General features: G+C 41.2%; 1 protein-coding gene across 4 annotated transcripts in view; it reads right to left on the bottom strand.

Annotated features, from left to right (window-relative positions):
* Positions 1 to 15,223, bottom strand: part of LOC126262332 (hemicentin-1-like) — a 1,226,997-nt gene extending 1,211,774 nt beyond the window's left edge. For all 4 annotated transcript variants that reach the window (XM_049958886.1, XM_049958889.1, XM_049958888.1 and 1 more), the window contains exon 1: positions 15,032 to 15,223. In XM_049958886.1, the coding sequence (XP_049814843.1) occupies positions 15,032 to 15,080 (49 nt within the window). In that variant the 5' untranslated portion in view covers positions 15,081 to 15,223. The remainder of the gene's footprint in view (positions 1 to 15,031) is intronic.
* Between the last annotated feature and the right edge of the window lie 7,251 nt (positions 15,224 to 22,474).

The raw sequence follows: 22,474 nt of genomic DNA, 5'->3' as shown, positions 1-22,474 counted from the left end.
AATACCGTTCCTACGTCTTCCGTTAACTATACGTGGTTAACATTATGAAGACAATTAATAACATTTGTGAAATACAACTTTGTTTGCGGAAAACATAATGATATTCGAAGTCCCAGTTTTTCCACGACAAACGACTTTCAACAACTTATTATATGCATAATTGTCGCAACTGATTGCCGGGAATTATATATATATATATATATATATATATATATATATATATATATATATATATATATATATATGAACTACAAAAAACAAATACTAAAAAAAACGTTGCATGACGCGAGATTCTAACCGGCGACCTTCAGATTACGAACCCGAGCGCTTACCGCTGCGCCACGACGCTGTAGAAAATCATTAATCGTAGAGAGTATTTCACCGCAACGGTATCTTTTAACTGTCGATTTTCTCGACGACGGCTGAGAAGTGCATCTTGGTTCTTTGCCACATTACACCTCTGGCCATGAGATTTTATTATGCGCAGTATGAATAGAATCTGAATTTCACAATTGGCGGCCTCCCCTTGCAAGACAAATACATTCCAGAAATTTTTTACCCTGTGTTAATTATTCTTGGTGCTGCGATTTTTTTCCGTCAGTGTATTACTGTTGTAAGAGAGCTTCATCATCAAGTATTGAGACTGCAGCTCCTTGCATTACTATTTCACTTCCTTTTAAAGCTTCGACGTATAAGGCCCTAGAAACAAAACTTCTTTGTTAAGTATGTCATACCATTTGTTCTATCATCCCGTGAAGTCAGTATAACTTATCCAGCACCGTCTAAATAAGACAAATGGCGACATCTGTAGTAAAAGCAAACTGCGGGTAGAGCATTACTGTTTTCCTTGTATGAGCATCAAGTGGTGTTTGAAATGAGTGGTTGCTGAGCTGAGAAAAGCTGTTGTCTAAGTACGCAATCATAATTATTTCAATTCACCGTTTAAAATGCTAGGACTAGTCTAGAATGAAGTGACAGCGGACGAGCATATGCAAAAGTGTAGTTGTTGCCTGACCAGCATCCCGCTTTCCCTCTTTCATGTGTTGTTTCTGCCCAGCTACACATTTTATGCAATAAGTAAACAGTCGCTGTCACGTGATAACAGTGAGGAAAGCTGCCAATCTTGAGACAGCCGCCTCTCCCCGCGGCCACTACAGTATAAATATTGCACTCTAGGAAAATACGTCAGGGGAAAAAAGCACAGTTACGCAGTCTACAAATAACAGCTAATTTTTTTCATTATGCCAGTGAGGGAACAACCATTTTTCGACACATTGTAAGACATGTACAGTACCGGTACATGTTTTCCTGCTGCCTGTCAGGTTATACCACCCAATACGCATGAAAGAAAACTAGCAGTGTTTCAAGTGGATATCGAGAAGTTTATTACTTTTTCCCCTTGTAGAGTTATTGATTTTCACAAGTGCCTAACGTCTCTTAGTTGGCAAAATTATCCAGGCGCCAGTTCTTATGCTATCCCTTATTCTCTGCCCTCCCGCTCCCCCCTCCTGCACAAAAATATCCTCCCTCTTCCTCACTTAAGTCACGAAACGTGTCTAGTGCACAGTACGCAAAAAAGTTCAGGCTGTGATGAGGGAGATAATCAGCTCTAGATTCAACACGACCCAATAATGAAGTGAATATTCCAGATTTAAATATTTATTTATTTTTTAAATTCTTAACAGCCGTATTAAATAGCTGCTGCTTTCCATTTGGTTCACCCGAAAATTCTGTTCTACAGTCTAAATGTGACGTAATGCTATAAAAAAATGGTGTCATTTTCTCAGTGGTTAATACGGGTACTAAAATATTTTGGTTACTAATTTACATACTCCTTGTGACTTCCTGTCAGGATTACAACATATCAGTAAAATATAACCCTCCCACACGGAATTTAAGGTGAATGAACTCCCTAAACTATTCAACAATTCTTTTTCCTGAGAGATTTTAATCGACTTAGCGAAGAAGTGGGAGACTTGCAAAACTTCTGTATCCCATTTAAAATCTCAAATGCAGCGATTCCTTTTCAGAGTGGACGGATCATTTGCCACAACAGTTCACGACGTAATTATATGTGAATGGGGTTATTGAACACTGATTTCAACCGTATTACCGTAGTGGCCGAGCGGTTCTAGGTGCTTCAGTCTGGAACTGCGTGACCGCTACGGTCGCAGGTTCGAATCCTGCCTCGGGCATGGTTGTGTGTGATGTCCTTAGGTTGGTTAGGTTTAAGTAGTTCTAAAGTTCTAGTGGACTGATGACCTCAAAAGTTAAGTCCGATAGTGCTCAGAGCCATTTGAACCGTTTTTTAAACCATATTATTTGTTAGCTTCTCAAACTTCTAAAGCCGGCCGCTGTGACCGAGCAGTTCTAGGCGCTTCAGTCCGGAATCGCGCTGCTGCTACTGTCGCAGATTCTAATCCTGCCTCGAGCATGTGATGTCCTTCGGTTAGTTAACTTTAAGTAGTTCTAAGTGTAGAGGACTAATGACCCCAGATGTTAAGTCCCTTAGTGCTCAGAGCCATCAAACACCTACCCCTGTCCATTACACAGAGCTTAGAGAATTTTACAAGCATCCTCTCAGTTAAAATCTTCCCCCCTACTCCTTATACCGCAATCCGACCATCATTTCATGGGGTCTCGGTACGGCATTAACAAAGTGGAATTTGTAGCTGTAATTGCAGCGACTCTGAATGGGAAGATAAATTCTGAGAAGAAGGGATGAGGGAGGAGTGAGGGAAGTGAGAGGAAGTGACGGAGGGTTTTAAACGGTTTTACGTATTTTCACGAGTCTAACATTCTATAAGCTATTGATAGACGCGGGAAAAAAGCTTGGCTCTTACTGCGTTGACTGGATCAGTCTGAGTTTGAGATTAAGTCAAGTTGGGCGCAGAGGATGTAAAAATGTTTTCAGGGCTCATTACGCTTGACAGTACATCTATCGGAGTAGGTTCGCGCTTACAGTACCGATAGTTATTCACGCCTTCGGCAGTATTTTGTCGAGGAATGGAGTGCGCTATTTCTGAGACTCAGCGTGTTTCTTAAACGGAAGTTAGGAAGTATCGTTGTACTTATATAACTTGTCGGTATTCCGGTTATAAGTGTGGCAGCATGGCTCATTTGGACAAGGATAGTCAAGGAAGTGTACTGAGGTAAAAGGAATCGAACTCACATAAAGTACGCACGATTCAGCAAAATCTCACTTTTAATGGTCCGATTGGTATCATTATTCGCAATGAACAAAGTGAACTTACTCTGAAACTGAGCAATCAATTGCTCATATATATTTATGACAGTTCGAGAGCTCCGAAACAGATGGATTATCAGACGATTGGTTGAACACCACAGTGATTTACTTGGGTAGGTGTTAATGGAGATGGTGCAACCACCTATACAAGGAAAAGTGTCCTATGGGTATTGTGGTGTCACCGACAGACACCACACTTGCTAGGTGGTTACCTGTAAATCGGCCGCGATCCGTTAGTATACGTCGTGATTGCAGACCGAGCGCCGCCACACGGCAGGTCTAGTCTAGAGAGACTCACTAGGACTCGCCCCAGTTGTACAGCCGACTTTGCTAGCGATGGTTCACTGACTACATACGCTCTCATTTGCCGAGACGACAGTTTAGCACAGCCTTCAGCTACGCCATTTGCTACGACCTAGCAAGGCGCCATATTCAGTTACTATTCTGAACAGATAATATTGTGAATCATGTACCGTCAAGAGCGACGTTCATCATTAATGGATTAAAGTTAAGTATCAAACTAATTACGTCCGCTTTCTGAATTCTAATTCCTTGTCATGTTCCAGACCTCACCTCAGTATAGTCATTCCCTCCGCACGCCAGCCTGCGTTGCGTGCATTTCGGCCTCCAGTTGTAACACGGTGTTGGCTCTTCTGCCAACACAACAGGTATCATTGTGTGATGTGTGTCGGAGGGTACATGGTACGACAATAGCATTTTTCCCGTTCCATCCATGATTAATATGCGGAGAGAAAGATAACACCGCTGCAAGTGTGCCCAATTCTCTTTGATTTCTTGCTGCTCCTGGTCCCTGCTCGAGATATAATTTCAAGGACGTCACACCTTTCTTGATTCCTATTTCAAAGCGGGCTATTGGAATTTTGAGGTTGAGCTTTTACGCAGTGTTTAGCGTCCACCCGGTAGCATCTGCGTTGTAATTATTTGATCGTTTTCGTGACTTTCGCTCCATGGTTAAAGGAACCCCTGAAGAAGTGTGCACTTCATCTTCCTGTCATCTCAACATCTGCAGTTAATCCTAAACTTACTTGTTTCCTCCAACTGAGAATCTGCTGCCCCGTCCCAAACATCCTACTCCCCTCTCCCCCCTCCCCCTCCCCCCCTCCGAGTGAAGTGACGCACTGAGTAGAACACTGGACTCGCATTCGAGAGGATGGCGGTTCAAACCCGCGTCCGGAAACCTGATGTAGAATTTCCGTGATTTCGCTAAATTGCTTCAGCCAAATGCCGAAATGGTTCCTTTGAAAGGGCACGGCCGATTTCCCTCCCTAATCTGATGGAACCGATGACCTCGCTGTTCAGCCCCCTCCCCTCACACCAACCAACTAACCAAATCTCGCCCCACCCCTCACCGAGACGCCCTCGTTCCTCAGTAGGAACGACCATTCAACGTGGGGTCCAACGAGCTGTGAAACTTGGTTTTCCACACAGTTGAATCAATCGTTAAAGCTCCAGTAGGTAAAAGAAAGGACCCCATTTTTTTAAACTTTAACTGTTAAATAATATCATACTCACGTAATTGTGTTGTCTTGTACATTTACCCAAGCCCTTTGAAACATTGTACATTGCGACCAAAGGGCAATTAGGAAGCAGCTAAATCGTCTCCCTCTCCGACGTACCTCCTGGAATTACAGGGAATTAATTAAATTGCTATGCATCATTTCAAATGGAGCCATTGATATGCCATAGACCTTTGAAAAATGTAACACCGTCGACTATTCATTGTGATCAACATGTCTACAAACAATGCGTGTCGTGTGTGTGTGTGTGTGTGTGTGTGTGTGTGTGTGTGTGAGTGAGTGTGTGTGTGTGAGACCGGGGAGATGGCCCGCGGCTTCCGGCCCTCGCTGTCGTAAAGCTCTCACGCGCGACTCCAGTGCTCCAGCTCCAGCCGATGCTGTTTTTGTCAGCCTCGTGTAGACAACGGGCTGGAGCGACCCTGTGAAGCCAGTGCTATCTCAGCTCCTGTATTAAACAACAAATCCGTTCTCAAACCTGAACATTCAACTCCAGATGCAAACGGTCTGCATTTCAAATCGCTCTCTGCTACGAAGTTAACCTGCAGGCTGGCTATGTTGCACACTTAACAAATGCCCAGAGGCGAATGGTTCTGAACATCGTTTTTAGGGTCCCATACTCAATCGGTAAAAGCGCAACACTTACAGGGTAACTTTATGGTCTCTCTCTTTGTCCGACTTTTGGAAACAATTTTTTCTGAGGAACAGATGGACGTATCAAGTTGAAATTATGCCACATATTGAGGCCTAAGATCCCCTGGCGATGTAAAAAAGTGAAGCATCGAAGTCGATGCAAACAAAAGATACGGTCATTTATGTCACATATTTTGACAGTCGCAATATCACTCACCAAAAACTATAGGGTAATTTACTTTGATCTACAACCAAGAAATTTACCAAGAAGCAAAGTTTCACACGGTAACCAAAATAAAGAACCGAAAATTGTTAATTCGTAATCTGTATTCGTTGTCAGATTGTCTGTCTGTCCGTCCGTATATTAAAACCACTTTCTCTCAGGAATTGTAAGACGTATCAAACTGAACTTTGTGTCACATACTAAGATCTATGGTTCCTTGGCGAAATAATAAACGTTAGCTGTTAAGTCAATGCAATCAAAAGATACGGACATTTATAGCAAATATTTTAATACAAGCCCCATTTTTCTCAGTAACGGGCAGGCGTATCAAGTTCATATTTATGTTACATACTAAGGACTATAGTCCTTTGCTGGTCTAAATCGTTAAGCTTCTAAGTCAGTGCAATCAAACGATACGGCAATTTCTGTCACATATTTTGATACCCACAAACTCACTCACTGAAACCTACATGGCACCTCGCTATCACGTAGAATCATAAAATTTGTTATATTATAATCATATCACACGACAAAATGTTTCTTTTGTCATTTGTTTTCCGACTTCAAAGTAGAAATTAAAACATTCTCGAAAGTCTTGGAATCAATGGGGCCGACATCTTTCCGGTATCAGTGGCAATAACACGCCAAAATCTTCGAGGTCTTCGATCCTCGGAATGGTTGAACAATCCAAATATGTACATAATTAAGTTGGTATGGGACGCTCAGAGCACGAGTAATACTCGAACATGGCCATTTTTTCACAGTAGTTAAATTTCGCAGAATGTAAGCGAATTTGTTATGTAGTTAGGTTTTCCTCAGATGATTCGAACGATTTTTTTTTCTCGAAATGATGTGCACCGGGTCAGTTTGTGGGATATGTACGAGGGCTAGCCAAAAAGTAGATACGTTTTCACCTGCAGCAACAATGGATGGGGCTAGTGCGGCCATATTGTTTTTCGAGGTTTGTCCGTTCAGCCTATACTCAGCCGTGCCAACATGGGTTCGTGTCTTTTCTGGCCATGGGACAATCGACTGGTTTTAACAATTGGCCAGTCGATTATTTTTTCGTTCAATTGCTTTTCTCAGTAGAATTAAACAACCGAATGGAACTAGTCTCTTCGATCACGTTAGCTTTGTGAATGTTTTCACTCACCGAGTTTGAGTAGTTTCACTTAGACTCTCTTTCAGCTTGTTCAGTTGTACGTAAACCCTGACTACGTTGCTAACTTTTTAGATTCAAATAAGATATTTTATTTCAAGGAGATGGGATTGGAAAGCATATTTCTAAAAATGTTGTATTTTCAAAATATATGTATCCGTTGTAAGTAGGCTGTTTACGTTTTTATGTTGGTATCGCCACGTAGTGCTCTGTATGAAAATCACTGACTGTGCTGTGTGCAATCTGTGGCTGGTTGACATTGTTGGAATATTCGCTATTGAAGTGTTGGGCAGTTGAATGTGAACAGCGCGTAGCGTTGTGTAGTTGGAGTTGAGCCACCAGCAGTGGTGGATGTGGGGAGACAGATGGCAGAATTTTGAGAGCAGACAATCTGGACGTGTGTTCGTCACAAAAAGGAAATTTGTAAGACTGGATGTCATGAACTGATTTTGGTATATAAAAAACAATGTATTTACCTTCATTGTGTTCAAAAGTCATTTTATATATATTACGGTAAATACATTGTTTGTTCTATACCAAAATCTTTCATTTGCCAACTATGCCTATCAGTAGTTAGTGCCTTCAGTAATTAGAAACTTATATTTAGCTGGCAGTATTGGCGCTCGCTGTATTGCAGTAGTTCGAGTAACGAAGATTTTTGGGAGGTAAGTGATTCATGAAAGGTATAGGTTATTGTTAGTCAGGGCGGTTCTTTTGTAGGGATTATAGAAAGTCAGATTGCGTTGCGCTAAAAAATATATTGTGTGTCAGTTTAATGTTGATCAGAATAAGTAAAGAGATAAATGTCTGAGTACGTTCAGTTTTGCTCAGCTGTTTGAAAATCAAACAACGTAGAAGTTTTTCAGAACTGTCATTTACAAATGGGTATGATTCACAGTTTATAAAATATTTTCCAACTTCAAACATTAACAACGGGTTTTTGGTGTGTTACATTATAAATTTATATTGAAATAGATTAACAATAACTTTTTTGTTTAAATTTATCGAAAATCTTTTTCTCGTCTTGTTGGCTTGCATTTCTCACCAATAATAATTTTCTTTCGGTAAATGCTGAAGTGATGTGAGCAGAAAGCATATAACATACGATTTTTTTATTGTTTGATGACCTAATCAGTTGCTTTTTAAGCATATGCTGTCAATAATATTACAAAATAGGTAGTGCATCTATACCTATCACAGCAGCTGCCAAAATATTCGCATTCAGCGAATTAACTTCGGACGGCTGTCAATCGACATTAACGTCTGCTCATCCAGACGTGCATGTAAATATTCTGTCACTAGTTTGAAGTAATTTTTCCACGAAAAATATTTGTCATCATTCGTTAATTGTCTCTGACTTCTTATACTTAATATAGTTTCAGAATACGAATCGTCTGTGCAAATATTGTATAGCTCACTGAATTTATCTTGAGAGTCACTTCTTATCCACTCGTATCATTTCTTTGGTTCAAATGGCTCTGAGCACTATGGGACTCAACTGCTGTGGTCATAAGTCCCCTAGAACTTAGAACTACTTAAACCTAACTAACCTAAGGACAGCACACAACACCCAGCCATCACGAGGCAGAGAAAATCCCTGACCCCGCCGGGAATCGAACCCGGGAACCCGGGCGTGGGAAGCGAGAACGCTACCGCACGACCACGAGATGCGGGCTCATTTCTTTCCATGCCACGTTAAAAACATTCAAGCTGACTACTAAGAAAACGCCTTTTCATAAACCTGGACGAAATAATGAACTGAAAGCTACTTATTGGCATTCAACAAAAAGCAAGTAACGGAATGGCAATAAGAATGACGACAGGTTATAACAGCGTGCACTTGACGATAATGAATTAACGACGGCATAACTGAGTGTGCCTGACTGTTTTCATTCCATATCTCCCACAGACTTGTTTCACTCTAAAGAAATGAATGAATGGTAATCCCACGGATACATAATTTAATCGACTGTTTTCGTTCTGTTGCTCCTAGAGACGGTTTCGTCCAAAAAAGTGAATGAGTAGTCCAATCGATAAGTGGAGCTACAACCGAATTATCGATTGTTTACATTAGGTTGCTCCCATAGACTGGTTTCACTCAAAAGAATGAATGGCTAATTCAGCCGACACATAAGGCTACAACCGAATGAGTCGGCTGTTTTCGTTCGGGTGTTCCCATCACTATTCGTTTCTCGTCGTCTCACAATTACATTTTTAAATATGTGCCGCAACTGAAAATCCCGCTAGTTGTGAATCGCGGTCAGTAATGCTGATTTTTTTAGCAAAAAATCGTAAACTGACTGGAATTTATTGGCAAGACATCGTAATAACTGATATGAAGTGGGACAAACATGTAATGGCAGTTGGGAAGGCGGAGAGTCGTCTTCGGTTCATTGGTAGAACTTTGGGAAGATGTGGTTCATCTGCAAAGTAAGCCGCTTATAAAACACTAATATGACCTATTCTTGAGTACTGCTCGAGCGTTTGGGATCCCTATCAGGTCGCATTGAGAGAGGACATAGAAGCAATTCAGAGGCGGGCTGCTAGATTTGTTACTGGTAGGTTTGATCTTCACGCGAGTGTCACGGAAATGTTTCAGGAACTCGGATGGGAGTCTCTAGAGGAAAGGAGGCGTTCTTTTCGTGAATCGCTAGTGAGGAAATTTAGAGAACCAGCATTTGAGGCTGACTGCAGTACAATTTTACTGCCGCCAACTTACATTTCGCGGAAAGATCACAAAGATAAGATAAGAGAGATTGGGGCTCGTACAGAGGCATATAGGCAGTCATTTTTCCCTCGTTCTGTTTGGGAGTGGAACAGGGAGAGAAGATCCTAGTTGTGGTACGAGGTACCCTCCGCCACGCACCGTATGGTGGATTGCGGAGTATCTATGTAGATGTAGAAGGTGGAGTACATCAATGGTGGGTTAGACGTAATAATTACCGAATTAATGTTCACCACGAAGAACGAGATGCGCGACCAAGGGTTGTGACGGATGAACTGGTCGCAGAAGTCGATGAGAAGATTCAAGAAAACCGCCGATTCACAACGACTGAGGTCTCGTTCAGTTTCCCACAAACTTCACAAAGTCTGTTGCATCAAATCGTTCCACAGATGTTAGGTTATCAAAAATTTTATGTAAGATGGGTACCAAAACTCTTGACAGAAAACCACTAGAAGCAGCGTATTGCTGCATCATTAACGTTTCTGGACTCTTACGAAAAAGATAGTGACTTGATCTTTAAACGAATTGTAACTGTAGACGGGACCTGGGTCAAGCATCTGAAGTGCCGGAGCAGATAGCAGTGTATGGAAAGGCGGCACACAAATTACCCACCGCCACAAAAAGATAAGCAAATGCTTGCAAACGTTGTCTGCAAGACTGTTTTCCGGAACAGGAGATATGTGCTTCCTGTCGATTATCTTGAGCGTGACACAACAATAAACTCTTCTAGGTATTGCAAAACTTTGGAAAACTTATGAACAGCAATTCAGAATAAGTGCAAAGCAAAGTTGAGATGAAAAATTTTATTCTTACACGACAACGCTTAACGGAACACGGCAAATTGCACTGGAGATTCTTTCAAGTGGGAGGTGTTCTCTCATCCACCGTACAGTGAATGCCATCTGTTTACAATTGATGAAGACCTGGCTCGCAAGGCAGCGCTTTGACGACGACGCCGAACTGCGGAGGGCGTGGCGAGCTGGTTGACGTCTCAGGCGGCTGAATTTTGTCAACGGAACTTCAAAGCTTGTTCGCCGCCATAAGTGCCTGAACTTTTATGGAGACTATGTTGAAAAGTAGCACTTAAGAGCCGCTGCCAAATGAATAAAAAAATTTTCCTGCACTTTCTTTCCCTTTCTTCGTATATCCATAATTAAAATGGACGACTTGGGACGTCAGCTGGTATAATACATGTTAAAAAAAGACGAAATTCCTCCAGCTGTATTAAGGTGTTGGTTTTATTGGTAACTAGTTTCGATGTTGTTACTACATCATGTTCAGGCCCATACGGTTACTGTCAACAAGTGTGAGCTATCTACTTTCAGGTTGGTCCTCGTGTCTATTACTAGTTTCAGTGGATGGCAACGTGCTGGCCATTCAGAAGTTCCTAAATGGCAGACTGGCCTAAATTCAACATTATTGAACACGTTATTCTCGGCCCCATTGACGCAGCTACACTTAAAACTAGTTTCTCTTAAAAACAGGTTACTAGTTTTTAAATAAATGATAACCCATTATAAAACTGAAGTATGATTTAGAAGAGATGATTTTTGATTAAATATAAAACTTGCTCTGCTACGTGTCAGGAATTTACTGTTACTGGACAAATGATCAAACATTTTCGTTGACATATATTGGTTTTCTAAGTCGTTGAAAGCTTCAATAATAATATAGCTCATTTTTTCTTCTAGTGTTGTAGATACGGATATCATTATTCTTCTAAAAGTGTGACTGACTATTTGTGACCAATGTCATTAGCGAATCTATACAGGGTCTTCATTTTTAACGAGAGATTGCAAAATATTTCGAAAACGACGGGTATGAACAAAAATGTTCTAAGTGTAAAGTTAATATTAGTAAAGGGCACATCTGTCTGTGCTGGACCCATCCTGCATGGGGGTGTCAGATTCGTGTTTTCACATTGGAGCCCCTGTTATATTACATATTCGGAATTTATGACAAAAAATACGTGCGGTTTACTCAAACCACTGTTTTCCATTCGTGGCAGGTGGCACTGTAATCTATAAACATCAAGTCTGCCTGTTTTTGTAGTTAAAACGTGATGCATTTGATACCACATTTGATTTACGATGTAATTGTAAACCTTTGTGGCCTAACTGTTGATTTTGATATTGAAACGTTACTTTAGTGTAGTAAATTTGATTGTGCAAAACAGTATCGTTAGCCGTTTAAGTGTCTGGCTAGAAGCTACGTTTGAAGTGATTTAGGAACAATGAGATGGATGTAATTGTTTTCTGTTCCTATCGACATGCTTGATACCAGCGGTGCGTACTCTTGCCTCTCACCACTTGGGTGCTTGATTTCGGCTAATCTCCTTGGGGTCCTCCTTTTGGGTGGGGTACGTGCGCCTGTCATCTCACTTTGTGGGCGTATTCCCTTACTACAATGCCTGTCGTTTATATTCCGCCAGTAGCCGCTAGCTCGGAGTTACGGCCGTTGGATGGAAGACAGACAGCACTCAGAGTGATAGCGGGGTTCGAGGATGGCTACCGAAATAAAGCATTTTGGTGGTCTGGGGACTCACCAAAATCAACACTGTAGGGAACAGAAAACTACGTTACCATACAGGTAGTTTATTTGCAAAAATATCAATGTCTGACCATATTATTTGTACTGCATATTTCAGTAGCGGTATCAACCATAACAACACAAAAGTCTAGATTTACATCATTAATGAAATGTACAATCAAATACGTCGAGACTTAATTGCAATAAGAGGCCACCTGATATTTGTCGATTACAGCACCATGTTCCACGAATGGGGAGCAATGAATTGAGCAAACCCAACGTGTTTTGGTGTAGAATCCGAATATGCTATAAAATGGGGGTTCCCATTCGAAAATACAAAGTTAACCCCACACCCTCAGAAGGGGTGGTTAGAAAGAAGGCAGTTGTAGCACAGACAGATGTCGTTTTCAAGAAATTTAGTTACCTTAAATTGAAACGAACACCCTGTATATAGTCGAGGTGCAGTTAAGATCCCTAACTGCTTGGGGAGCCACCTAGAAGATAACAGCTGGTGAACACCACATATCATTCGTAGTGTTGTTTTTCTGCAAACAGTACTTTCTGTCTTAGAGACAAATTACCTCAGAAAATTATTCTGTGAATCATTACTGAGTGGAAATGTGTTAGGAAGCTAATTCGTTTCTTTCCAGGGCTAGCAATTATACGAAAACCATAAAAAAGCTAAGTATAATTGCTTGAGAAGCTCAGTAGCATCTTTCTTCCAATTCAAGCTTTCATTGGTGTGCACACAGAAAAATTTGGAGCGTTGTGTTCTGTTCTCTGCCTGCTTCTCATATGCTACATCAGTTGAAAATCAAATGGTTCAAATGGCTCTGAGCACTATGGGACTTAACATCTGAGGTCATCAGTCCCCTATAACGTAGAACTATTTAAACCTAACTAGCCTAAGGACATCACACACACCCATGCCCGAGGCAGGATTCGAACCTGCGACCGCAGCGGTCGCGCGGTTCCAGACTGTAGGGCCTAGAACCGCTCGGCCACTTCGGCCGGCTACATCAGTTGATTGTTTGACTAAATTTGTAGTGCAGAAACGAACATAGGATGTTTTCTCAAAATTAAGGAGAGTCTGTTTTCACAGAAACACTTCAAAGCTATACTCTGTATTGAGATTTATTGCAACACTGGTATCTTCTGCAGAACGTACCAGTTCTGCTTGATGAACGTTTACGGGAAGGAGATTCCCATGTATAAGGCATAGAAGTGGATACATCCTGTCGACATTCAATAGCGGAATAAAATCAGCTAGATAATAAACATTTACACATAATCGCAAAAAACTATCTTACGTAATAAATGGAATCTCTATATCCGGTTCCCACATAGTAACACTGAAAGCCCAGCTCTCCACTGTGCGAGTCCCATGACTAAGGCGGTGCAACCGCGGTAGTCTGCCGTGGACCGTTGCTGCAAAATGTTGAGAATCACAGCGGACCATCTGCAACCCCGGACTAGGAAGGAATCAGTTCTTTCATTCCAAATATTTATATCTTCTTTGCGAATTGAATACTTAAAAACCTCTAATCCAACGTAATAGAAAGTTGGTAGGTCTGAACACCAAACTACACCACGAGGTAAGACTTGCACAGTTAATTACATTTGCTGTTTCTGCTGGTGGTGATTGTGTAGTGACGTAGGTTGTGAGACTAAAAGGGAACCTAAACCATGAAACGCTATATGGGTTAAATAGCAATGAACTTAACAAATGAGTACGAAAAATCTAAACAGGACAGCGTAAATGTTCTACGTTATCTCCTGAGCTGAATTTACGCTGCATTAATCTCACAGCATTGGAGATCATGTACTAACATTCAATAGTAATAATTAACCTGTCTCAATATAAACCTCTAACGTTAATATACAATGTGGATACTAGTTTAGGATTAACTGTAGGTACAAGGTGAAATAATTGAGAAATGTAAGCCAGGCAGGTGTATTGTTTTTAACTATCAATAGTTTAGTATTAATCCTTCATCACTTCGTATCATAGCGAAGATTACAATAAAATATTTACAGAATTGTAGGTATAATGTAGCATTGACAGCGAAGATAATAAGGAAACGGATTAATACTATGACACAAGATCACATTACTCACGACAGTCAATGATGACAGACAACTCTATATAGACAACGATGTTAGTTACTCTGTCAAACAGGAGATTTAAAAGCCACTGCCAAATTCGTTACACTGTCTCAAGTGCTAACTTTGCTAGTGGTCTGACACTATATTCAGTCTGTTAGTATTTCGTCCTAATTGTTTCTAATCCACATATGTAGTACAACCGACGTCGTGGCTAAATTGCTCCACATATTATTTTTATGCCACTATGAGTTCTCCACTCTGCTGCCCCTTCCAGTGCCAAGCAAATAATTTCTGTATATCTTACCAGATGTGTCACAACACTGTCACTTTTTCTCTTAACTCATCTGCAGAAACTCTTTCTCTCCCATTCTCCGCTGAATATGGCCAGGAATTATAGTACTAAAATTAGCAGTGATAGTGCCATGTAAATAGAAACGTCGCTGTCATAATCTGTTTTGCCAACGGGACGATAATCAAGATGTAAAATAATCTTTTCCTAATGGGCTTTAGAGCAAGAGAGGGAGTAGGGAGGGGGGAGGGAGGAAGGGAAAGAGAGAGATCTGTGTCTGTCACTACGTCGTCTCCCTTCAAGTGCCTCCTTCAAGTGCCAAGTACACTATTGCCCAGTGCCTTAGCACGTGTCTAACAACATTGTCATTTATTTTAATAATTGATCTCTACATAACCCTTCTCTATTACATATGGTTACGCTTTACAACATTAAAATTTGCAGTGAAAGTATAATATTGATAGAAATTTTGATGTCTTTATCTGTTAAGTACGGGAGCAATTAATAAGGGAGGGTTCGTGGACAGGGGGTGAAATATGCCGAAGGGGTTGCAGCCAGAAAGAAGTGACGCAGAGCCGGACTGACCTGCGACGGACAGCAGCAGCAGGTGCAGGGCCAGGGTCGGTGGCGCCATGGCGACGAGGGCGCAGACGTCGACGGCGCGGAGTCGCGGGTGTCGGACGCAGGGCAGGCCTCCCCGAGGTACTGTGCACTGGCGGATGACGGCGCGGCCGCGGGCAAGCACCGACTGGAGGCCGGCGGCGGAGGGCCGCTCCACTGTGCGCGCCGCCGACGCCAGCGCCGCCCGCGGCCGCGTGACCAACCACGACCCGCCGCGGAGCACAGCGGCGTGCTGTTCCGTGCCGTGCCGTGGCGTGGCGTAAAAAAAGTGCCCGCGCGCGCACCAGCCAGCCGGGTAGGCGCCGGGATAATTTTAGATCGGCCCCCGACAGATTTCCGTGCGGACCGCGGCTAGCCGGGGTAGCAGCTAACCGTCAACAAGCAACTGTCTCTATTGCAGCCCAGGGGTCTCACAACGCGTGCCTGCGAGGCACGCCTGCCAGAACGCACCTCATCGGAGATGCGGATTGGGTGTCTTATCGCCATTTGCAGACGGCATTGCTCTTCAAAGTTGTCATTACCATCGACTTCGGTATAAAATTAGGCGACTGAAAATCATTTCCATCGTCTTAGCCCTTAGATGCATAACAGCGATCTTTTGGACGCGGCAACTTTCATTCTTGCAAAAAACTGTCTTACAATGTATTTATTTTAGCTGATGTCTTGTGTAACCCTTGGAGATACAATTGACAAACTTCAGAAGCAACGTTGTCAATTTAATTTTTTTAATTTTATAAATTTTGCATACTGGTGTAATATATACATACTGCGAAAAGATGCCTTTCCTGTATTTCGCTGCATTTGGAACTGTTTGCACCTTTATTTACTTCCTACACAAAATGGTTCAGGTGGCTCTGAGCACTATGGGACTTAACTTCTGAGGTCATCAGTCCCCTAGAACTTAGAACTATTTAAACCTAACTAACCTAAGGACATCACACACATTCATGCCCGAGGCATGATTCGAACCTGCGACCGTAGCAGTCGCGCGATTCCAAACTGTAGCGCCTAGAACCGCCGGCCACCCCGGCCGGCCTTCCTACAGACTTCTCTTCCTCGTTCTCACTCCATTAAGGGGAAATTAGCAGATCTCAATGCATAGTGTTCTCAAGACCGCAGGCCGGTCGGGGTGGCCAAGCGGTTCTGGGCGCTACAGTCTAGAACCGCGCGACCGCTACAGTCGCAGGTTCGAATCTTGCCTCGGGCATGGATGTGTGTGATATCCTTAGGTTAGTTAGGTTTAATTAGTTCTAAGTTCTAGGGGACTGATGACCTCAGAAGTTAAGTCCCATAGTGCTCAGAGCCATTTTATCAAGACCGCAACTGGGGTGTGTAGGCCACAACTTCATACAAGTGGGATGTGATCATCGGTGTTGTTGTCAGTCTTGCATGGGGGCTTGATTAAAACGAAAGGACTAATATTAATGAATAAGTGCAATAATTTAGTAGCTGTGTGACCGGTTACGAAGTCTCGTAACCGGTTGGCCCTGACTAGAATTAGCACGCAATTTGGCTGCATAAAATAAAAATAAAGAATGACAAGGAATTTCCATTAACACAATTGATTAATTAAGTCCCCTGCAACTATAAAAGCTGCAAAACAACAAAGCACAACTGTAGCTGTTCTGTGTGGTATTGTGACTCAACGTACATGTATCTGCTCGGTTCTTTCTCAATACGACAAAATATTTTAAACACCATTTACAATGAACTAATTGAAAAACCAGAAATACTATATTTGCACATAGAAACCAGAATTACAAGTCTAATAAATGAACACGAGCCAGATGCCTTGTTGACTGTACCTGTGATCAAGAGGCATTGTCATTAAAGAAAACTTTAATACGTTTTTACCTCATTATATATTGACGAAAGTTTTCCATTACACCAGCATCATAAATCAAAAGCCCATCTCCTTTCTCAAATACACTCTTACAATTGCAACTTCTTCCATCTACACATTACACCAACCGAACAGCATCTACTCTCTCGCCCAACAGAACAACTGCCCTCGACATCCTCTGAAATACTACTGCACCAGTGGAGGCGGCTGAATAATAATCTTTGGGGCAATCTCTGGCGCTGTGACTCAGTGTAGCCACCTTTCAGTCTGAATGCAATTATTCTATTATTCGACTCAATATTATTGCATCTGGGACTGAGTGTACTTCAATCGGTTCATGTATTTACCTGTGTGCTTGAAGCCCATCAGAATGCGATCTGTTATTTCAACAACCAGACAAGTTGCTCGTGAAGTGATTCAGATTTGTAAAGTATATACGACAGCCGAAAAAAAAAAATTGGATGTAATATCTCGGGGTCCTCTTGGGTTTTCATGTGCAACATCCTGTAGGCTATATTGAATGCCTATGGTTCAAATTGCTCTGAGCTCTATGGGACTTAACATCTGGGGCCATCAGTCCCCTAGACTTAGAACTACTGAAACCTAACTAACCTAAGGACATAACACACATCCATGCCCGAGGCAGGATTCGAACCTGCTATCATAGCAGCAGCGCGGTTCCGGAATATCGCGTCTAGAACCACTTGGCCATAGCGGCCGGATTGAATGCCTATGAACCCGACAGTGGCGCAACGCATAGAATTTTTTTTAACAGTTATTTCTCAGCACAACCTACTCTGCAACGCCTTTACAAGCTTCCCAGACTATTCCTGACCACACTGTATATTCTTCTTCTGCTTTTACGGCCTTATTGGACCACTTCAGTCATTAATTACCAGGTCATTTACTTCAGTAAGTTTTCTTTCCGAACTGCGTTGCACCCCATCATTTTTTCTGATCCTTTATGTTGTTCCTCACATTTTTATATAGTTCGTCAGTTTTCGGTTTGGATCATATTTTTATGTTTTCCAGTGTCTTTACATTTCCTGTATTGTTCTGCCAATCGTCTAGGGTTTATTCTAGCTCCATCATATCCTCCCTGATTTCCTTTATTCATCATACTTGTTGCTTCATGTTCCAGAGGCTGTCTATTATTTTTCAGTACAATCTGGTTTCTGGTGTCCTCGTAATGTGACCAAATAAAGAGATCCTTTTTTTCCGTACAGTATTGTAATGGACTCAAGTTCACTGAGCACCAATTCATTTGGCACTATCTGCCATTGTCCATTTTTAGATATTTCTTATTTATCTATATTCTAGCTATTCTTCTCTCTACTTTTATGATTTTGTCAATTCTATTTTTCTGAGTGACTCTGGAAAGAGTTTCACCATCGTATGTCACCTATGGTTGAACCATTGTCTTGTTATGATTTAATTTAGTTTTGACTGATGGTGATACATTTTTATTGTATGTGGCCCCACGTTAATTTTTGAGCTTTTATTATTGTGTTAATACTTTCTTACCATACAGGTTTATCATTCAAATTTTGTATTATAGTTTCTCTTAGGTATTTAATTTATACCACTATTTTTACATTCCTATTATTTACTCATATGTTATCCATTACCAGTGGATCTGCTACCATAATATCAGTTTTTCGAATAATATCTTGAGTCCTATTTTTTGTGCTTGTTATTTGATTTCTGACTTCCTGAAAGTTATTAGCCAGTAACGCTAAGTCATCTGCGAATCGGAAGAAATTTAAGTTTATTTGATCTTTCTTACTTCCAAATCTTATGTTTTTAGGATTTTCCTTGCACCGTTTCCTCATCACGTACTCCATTGCACAGCGGAAAGATGTTGGCGATAAACCATCTCCCTGTCTTAACCCTGTTTTAATCGTAAATGGAACTGGTATTTCGCCTCTGAATTTGAGGTGTGGTGTTTGTTAAGTTTATTATTTTTATTACTTTTGGATGGAATCTGAAATTCGGTGGTATCTTCATCACTGGAGATCTGTGCATACAATCGTAATCTTTTTTGAAGTTTACACAGGTTGTGACTGTCGCTTTTGTCTTATATTGTAATAATCCATTGTCAGTTTCAAAGACATTATCTGTTCTGCACAGCTTCCCCCGGGGCATAAATACTTCATGGTATTCTACAAGTTACAGTTCAAGCTAATACAATATTTACAACGATTGCATAGAATTCGAGACATGCCTTGGTATGTAATATCCGACGGTACATTCGACCTTAGTTGCCTCGATTTGATTTGTTTTATTTTTCATGCTATGGGCGGATTATAGCTATAGTCCAATGTTATGGTAGTTCTTCTTTGTTCCAGATTTTTACTAGCAATTTCTGTAATGATATCTTCAGTGGTCGTGCTGCATATTTGCAAATTTCTTCAAATGTTTGATATTATTCAATTTCTTTGTAGTTTTGAGCTGTTTTAAAGCTTTGTAGGCATCATGGATTTTGATTTTGGTTGTATTTTCAGCTGGTGTTCTAACAGGAGTACTGTGTATATTTGCAGTCATTTTGGGGGATCTTTCCAATTGAATAATTTGTCAAACTTTTTCCTAAAATTTCTCAATTTTCCTATTGCTATGGCCCATCATATTATTTTTATCCTTTGTCATTAATCTAGCACGGTCATATATTTTTAGTTGTCTGCGAAATACTATGCAATAATCTCTTGAGTTTGTTTTCTCGGTATTTATTTCTTACAATTATATCTTCCTGGTACTGGCTTTTAACCCTTCCGATTACTTTTTTTTGTGAGTCCAAAGAGTGATTCTTCTGTTTTATGACTTCTATACCGTAACGAACTTCCCCCATGAACCATGGACCTTGCCGTTGGTGGGGAGGCTTGCGTGCCTCAGCGATACAGATGGCCGTACCGTAGGTGCAACCACAACGGAGGGGTATCTGTTGAGAGGCCAGACAAACATGTGGTTCCTGAAGAGGGGCAGCAGCCTTTTCAGTAGTTGCAGGGGCAACAGTCTGGAGGATTGACTGATCTGGCCTTGTAACATTAACCAAAACGGCCTTGCTGTGCTGGTACTGCGAACGGCTGAAAGCAAGGGGAAACTACAGCCGTAATTTTTCCCGAGGACATGCAGCTTTACTGTATGATTAAATGATGATGGCGTCCTCTTGGGTAAAATATTCCTGAGGTAAAATGGTCCCCCATTCGGATCTCCGGGCGGGGACTATTCAAGAGGACGTCGTTATCAGGTGAAAGAAAACGTGCATTCTACGGATCGGAGCGTGGAATGTCAGATCCCTTAATCGGGCAGGTAGGTTAGAAAATTTAAAAAGGGAAATGGATAGGTTAAAGTTAGATATAGTGGGAATTAGTGAAGTTCGGTGGCAGGAGGAACAAGACTTTTGGTCAGGTGATTACAGGGTTATAAATACAAAATCAAATAGGGGTAATGCAGGAGTAGGTTTAATAATGAATAAAAAAATAGGAGTGCGGGTTAGCTACTACAGACAGCATAGTGAACGCATTATTGTGGCCAATATAGACACAAAGCCCATTCCTACTACAGTAGTACAAGTTTATATGCCAACTAGCTCTGCAGATGATGAAGAAATTGATGAAATGCATGACGAGATAAAAGAAATTATTCAGGTAGTGAAGGCAGACGAAAATTTAATAGTCATGGGTGACTGGAATTCGTCAGTAGGAAAAGGGAGAGAAGGAAACATTGTAGGTGAATATTGATTAGGGGGGAAGAAATGAAAGAGGAAGCCGCCTTGTAGAATTTTGCACAGAGCATAACTTAATCATAGCTAACACTTGGTTCAAGAGTCATAAAAGAAGGTTGTATACATGGAAGAACCCTGGAGATACTAAAAGGTATCAGATAGATTATATAATGGTTAGACAGAGATTTAGGAACCAGGTTTTAAATTGTAAGACATTTCCAGGGGCAGATGTGGATTCTGACCACAATCTGTTGGTTATGAACTGCAGATTGAAACTGAAGAAACTGCAAAAATGTGGGAATTTAATGAGATGGGACCTGGATAAACTGAAAGAACCAGAGGTTGTAGAGAGTTTCAGGGAGAGCATAAGGGAACAATTGACAGGAATGGGGGAAAGAAATACAGTAGAAGAAGAATGGGTAGCTCTGAGGGATGAAGTAGTGAAGGCAGCAGAGGATCAAGTAGGTAAAAAGACGAGGGCTAATAGAAATCCTTGGGTAACAGAAGAAATATTGAATTTAATTGATGAAAGGAGAAAATATAAAAATGCAGCAAATTAAGCAGGCAAAAGGGAATACAAACGTCTCAAAAATGAGATCGACAGAAAGTGCAAAATGGCTAAGTAGGGATGGCTAGAGGACAAATGTAAGGATGTAGAGGCTTGTATCACTAGGGGTAAGATAGATACTGCCTACAGGAAAATTAAAGAGACCTTTGGAGATAAGAGAACCACTTGTATGAATATCAAGAACTCAGATGGCAACCCAGTTCTAAGCAAAGAAGGGAAGGCAGAAAGGTGGAAGGAGTATATAGAGGGTTTATACAAGGGCGATGTATTTGAGGACAATATTATGGAAATGGAAGAGGATGTAGATGAAGATGAAATGGGAGATACGATACTGCGTGAAGAGTTTGACAGAGCACTGAAAGACCTCAGTAGAAACAAGGCCCCGGGAGTAGACAACATTCCATTAGAACTACTGATGGCCTTGGGAGAGCCAGTCATGACAAAACTCTACCATCTGGTGAGCAAGATGTATGAGACAGGCGAAATACCCACAGACTTCAAGAAGAATATAATAATTCTAATCCCAAAGAAAGCAGGTGTTGACAGATGTGAAAATTACCGAACTATCAGTTTAATAAGTCACAGCTGCAAAATACTAACGCGAATTCTTTACAGACGAATGGAAAAACTAGTAGAAGAAAGATTAAGAAAAGGCAAACCTACGTTTTTAGCATTTGTAGACTTAGAGAAAGCTTTTGACAACGTTAACTGGAATACTCTCTTTCAAATTCTGAAGGTGGCAGGGGTAAAATACAGGGAGCGAAAGGCTATTTACAATTTGTACAGAAACCAGATGGCAGTTATAAGAGTCGAGGGGCATGAAAGGGAAGCATTGGTTGGGAAAGTAGTGAGACAGGGTTGTAGCCTCTCCCCGATGTTATTCAATCTGTATATTGAGCAAGCAGTAAAGGAAACAAAAGAAAAATTCGGAGTAGGTATTAAAATTCATGGAGAAGAAGTAAAAACTTTGAGGTTCGCCGATGACATTGTAATTCTGTCAGAGACAGCAAAGGACTTGGAAGAGCAGTTGAACGGAATGGACAGTGCCTTGAAAGGAGGATATAAGATGAACATCAACAAAAGCAAAACGAGGATAATGGAATGTAGTCGAATTAAATCAGGTGATACTAGGGGAATTAGATTAGGAAATGAGACACTTAAAGTAGTAAAGGAGTTTTGCTATTTAGGGATAAAATAACTGATGATGGTCGAAGTAGAGAGGATATAAAATGTAGACTGGCAATGGCAAGGAAATCGTTTCTGAAGAAGAGAAAT

This window comes from Schistocerca nitens, chromosome 6, assembly GCF_023898315.1.
Source record: "Schistocerca nitens isolate TAMUIC-IGC-003100 chromosome 6, iqSchNite1.1, whole genome shotgun sequence".
In the NCBI taxonomy this organism is placed as follows: domain Eukaryota; kingdom Metazoa; phylum Arthropoda; class Insecta; order Orthoptera; family Acrididae; genus Schistocerca; species Schistocerca nitens.
Note: the sequence above shows the minus strand (reverse complement) of the source record. Positions and strands in the feature narration are given on the sequence as shown.